The sequence below is a fragment of the Patiria miniata genome, unplaced genomic scaffold (assembly GCF_015706575.1).
Source record: "Patiria miniata isolate m_02_andy unplaced genomic scaffold, ASM1570657v1 HiC_scaffold_10, whole genome shotgun sequence".
Classification (NCBI taxonomy): domain Eukaryota; kingdom Metazoa; phylum Echinodermata; class Asteroidea; order Valvatida; family Asterinidae; genus Patiria; species Patiria miniata.
In genome coordinates, this window is record NW_024037048.1 from 21,537,481 (window position 1) to 21,540,061 (window position 2,581).

The 2,581-nt window shown below is 41.2% G+C and overlaps 1 protein-coding gene across 1 annotated transcript; it reads left to right on the forward strand.

The window, feature by feature from the left end:
* The first annotated feature begins 873 nt into the window (after positions 1–873).
* Positions 874–1,639, forward strand: LOC119734182 (adiponectin-like). Its single transcript, XM_038207537.1, has 2 exons — positions 874–1,022; positions 1,203–1,639. The coding sequence occupies exons 1-2, from the start codon at positions 974–976 to the stop codon at positions 1,637–1,639; spliced, it is 486 nt and encodes a 161-aa protein (XP_038063465.1). The 5' UTR covers positions 874–973.
* The last annotated feature ends 942 nt before the right edge of the window (positions 1,640–2,581 follow it).

The window sequence follows — 2,581 nt, forward strand, 5'->3', positions numbered from 1 at the left end:
AAAACATCCCTAGAGTGATATTCCCTCCCTATAACACCCACCGAAGATCTATGCCAGACATTTTGGCCTGCAGTCTTTGCAAATTCCTCGTTAAATCATCAGAGTGCCTCCAACTTATAGCGGAAACACATTTTTTTATGGACGTACATCAGTTTGTCAAAAAAGGTAACTAAGATGAAAACAAATATTGATCACACCAATATTTAGTTGCTGTGTAATCAGATTCTTTGGAATTTGTCTTCTTTTGTTTATTTTTTAAATCGGAATGTCCTAATTCTTTCTTGAGTCACGTTGTAATTCGTTTGTGATTGTTTATCACCTTAATGATTCTATCAGGACCGAGGAAGGGGCAAGATGTGTGCCCACCCCCCCCCCTAAAAATACTACAGCTCCGGAACGCTTCGCCCTATCGGAATGCAATTTAGTGACCTTTCCTAACTTTTCTTGGCGGGCGAAATAAAAAGAAAATCGATTCGATGGGTTGCCCCTTGACCCCTCATACGCCACTGTTATATAATAAAGAAAACATTCTTTGAACAATGATTCCTCCAATCTCATGTTTTTTTTGTTTTTTTTCCCTTCAAATCTGACGGCGGATTGTCATGAATTTTAGACTATAGTTCTCCTGTTTATCAAACCTCAATATTTTTCTCTACTCTTCCCGTTTTTAAAAACTATTTTATTGAAAAATAAATTCTCACCTGATTTGTTTCAGTTTCATGCTTTGTTTCTGTACAGAATGAAGATCTGCGTGGCAACCGTTCTTTCAATCGCCCTCCTTCTGGGTAACTCCGTCAACCTCCGAGCTTCCGTTACTGGGCCGGTTGCCTCGGACGGTGATGGTCCTGCGTCTCAGGCGGGCCAAATGTGCTGCCAGGAAACAGCTGCAATTGTCGGAATTTTACAAGGGTCAAAGGGTGATGCAGGTCAAAAAGGAGAGCCGGGTGACGACGGCAGAGGCCTGCCGGGCAAGATGGGACCAAGAGGTTTAATTGGGCCAACAGGGGAAACTGGTGTCAAAGGTCAAAAGGGCGATATCGGCCCCCAGGGTCAGCAGGGAACACGTGGTGTCAAAGGTCAGTTGGGGCTCCAAGGTCGTACTGGTATTGCAGGCGAGCCAGGAGTAATCGGACCGATTGGCCCTCAAGGTGACACTGGGCCTAAAGGTTCAGTCGGGCAAACCGGTCTGACTGGTGTCAAAGGTCAAAAGGGTGAGCCAGGGGAGACACCAGACGACTCCAACCAGCGGGTAGCATTCACCGTGGTGAGGTTGAGCACCTCGGATGCCTCTACGAGTCACTACACCCGTTTGCCCTTCCAGGCGACCGAGACGCTTCTGCCGGGTACCAGCTTCGATCTCGAGACCGGCACGTTCACGTGTGGTGTGCCGGGCACCTACGTGTTCATGTTTTCTGTGTGCAAATATTCTTCCAACTACCTGCGCGTTTATCTCCGGAAGAACGGCGACGCGGTTGTCTCTGGCCAAAGCACTGATTCAAGTCACTATGAGCAGGTGTCTGGGAGCGCGGTGGTGGTTCTGCAGCGTGGAGATACGATGCATCTCACAATGTACGGTAGGGCGTATAGTGATTCCGATCACAAGACCTCATTCAGTGGCTTCCTCCTTTACCCCGAATAAACACAACAAATCCAACACATAAAGATACACGAGCATCGTGTTGCTGATTTTTTTTAATCGCTTTCCATTTTGCCGAAACAATAACCAATGAAATAAAAGAAATAATGTTCAATGACAATGTCACAAAAATTAAGATATTATTATTAATGGTTTTGCATTGTGCATGCGCCAATCTGTATAGCCTACAACAATGGATTTGCCATTTTTTTTTATTTTTGCAAAACAAAAATATTTAGCTTATATGCATGAGTACTGAGATATAGTGAAAAGTATGCGTTAAGTTTTTTGACGATATTTTTTGGTACCCATTGTAGGCCTATCAAGAAGTATTTTGATGGAATATTTTTTCAAAGTAAGCTGGGTCATTATTTTTTGTAGAAGATTTGCAATATAAAAGCAGTCCCACCATATGTATCCAGAAATGTTAACAACTAAAAAAAAAATGTGTTTATGGTGTTATCTCGACCAACCTGGATTTTTTAGGCCATGTTTCTGACCGCCATTTTTTTTTATTGCCACATTTGGTCAACATATAAAATAACGTGTTTTTTTTCCCGAAAATAAATGCAACTTATTTGTAGTATTGGGTATTTAAAACAGATTAATTAAACACAATAACTGTATCCTAAAGCAAACAAAGTATAAAAGACATTCAGACAAACAAACAAAATATTTTGCTACATACCTGGATAATTTTAGGGCGTTTACTGTAACTTGTTATTTTCTTTGCCTTATGTTCCTGTATGCCCAGCACAGATAATGTCAATTAAATCAATCCCATGCATGTATCAATTTTTATTTCATGTCACGAAAAAAGTCTCGAGTGATTGAATCTGATTTTCTTATAGACTTTAAGCTTGGCATTTGGATTAACAATTGTTTGAAATATTCTAATGCTATTCACAGCAATTAGAACACACTGGTTTTTATGAAATGATTGCA

Excerpts from the sequence above, each read along its gene's own strand:
- LOC119734182 (XM_038207537.1), top strand. The coding sequence starts at position 974 with ATGGGACCAAGAGGTTTAATTGGGCCAACAGGGGAAACTGGTGTCAAA. Across the intron at positions 1,023-1,202 it reads AGGGGAAACTGGTGTCAAAG|GTCAAAAGGGTGAGCCAGGG; the intron begins GTCAAAAGGGCG and ends CTGGTGTCAAAG.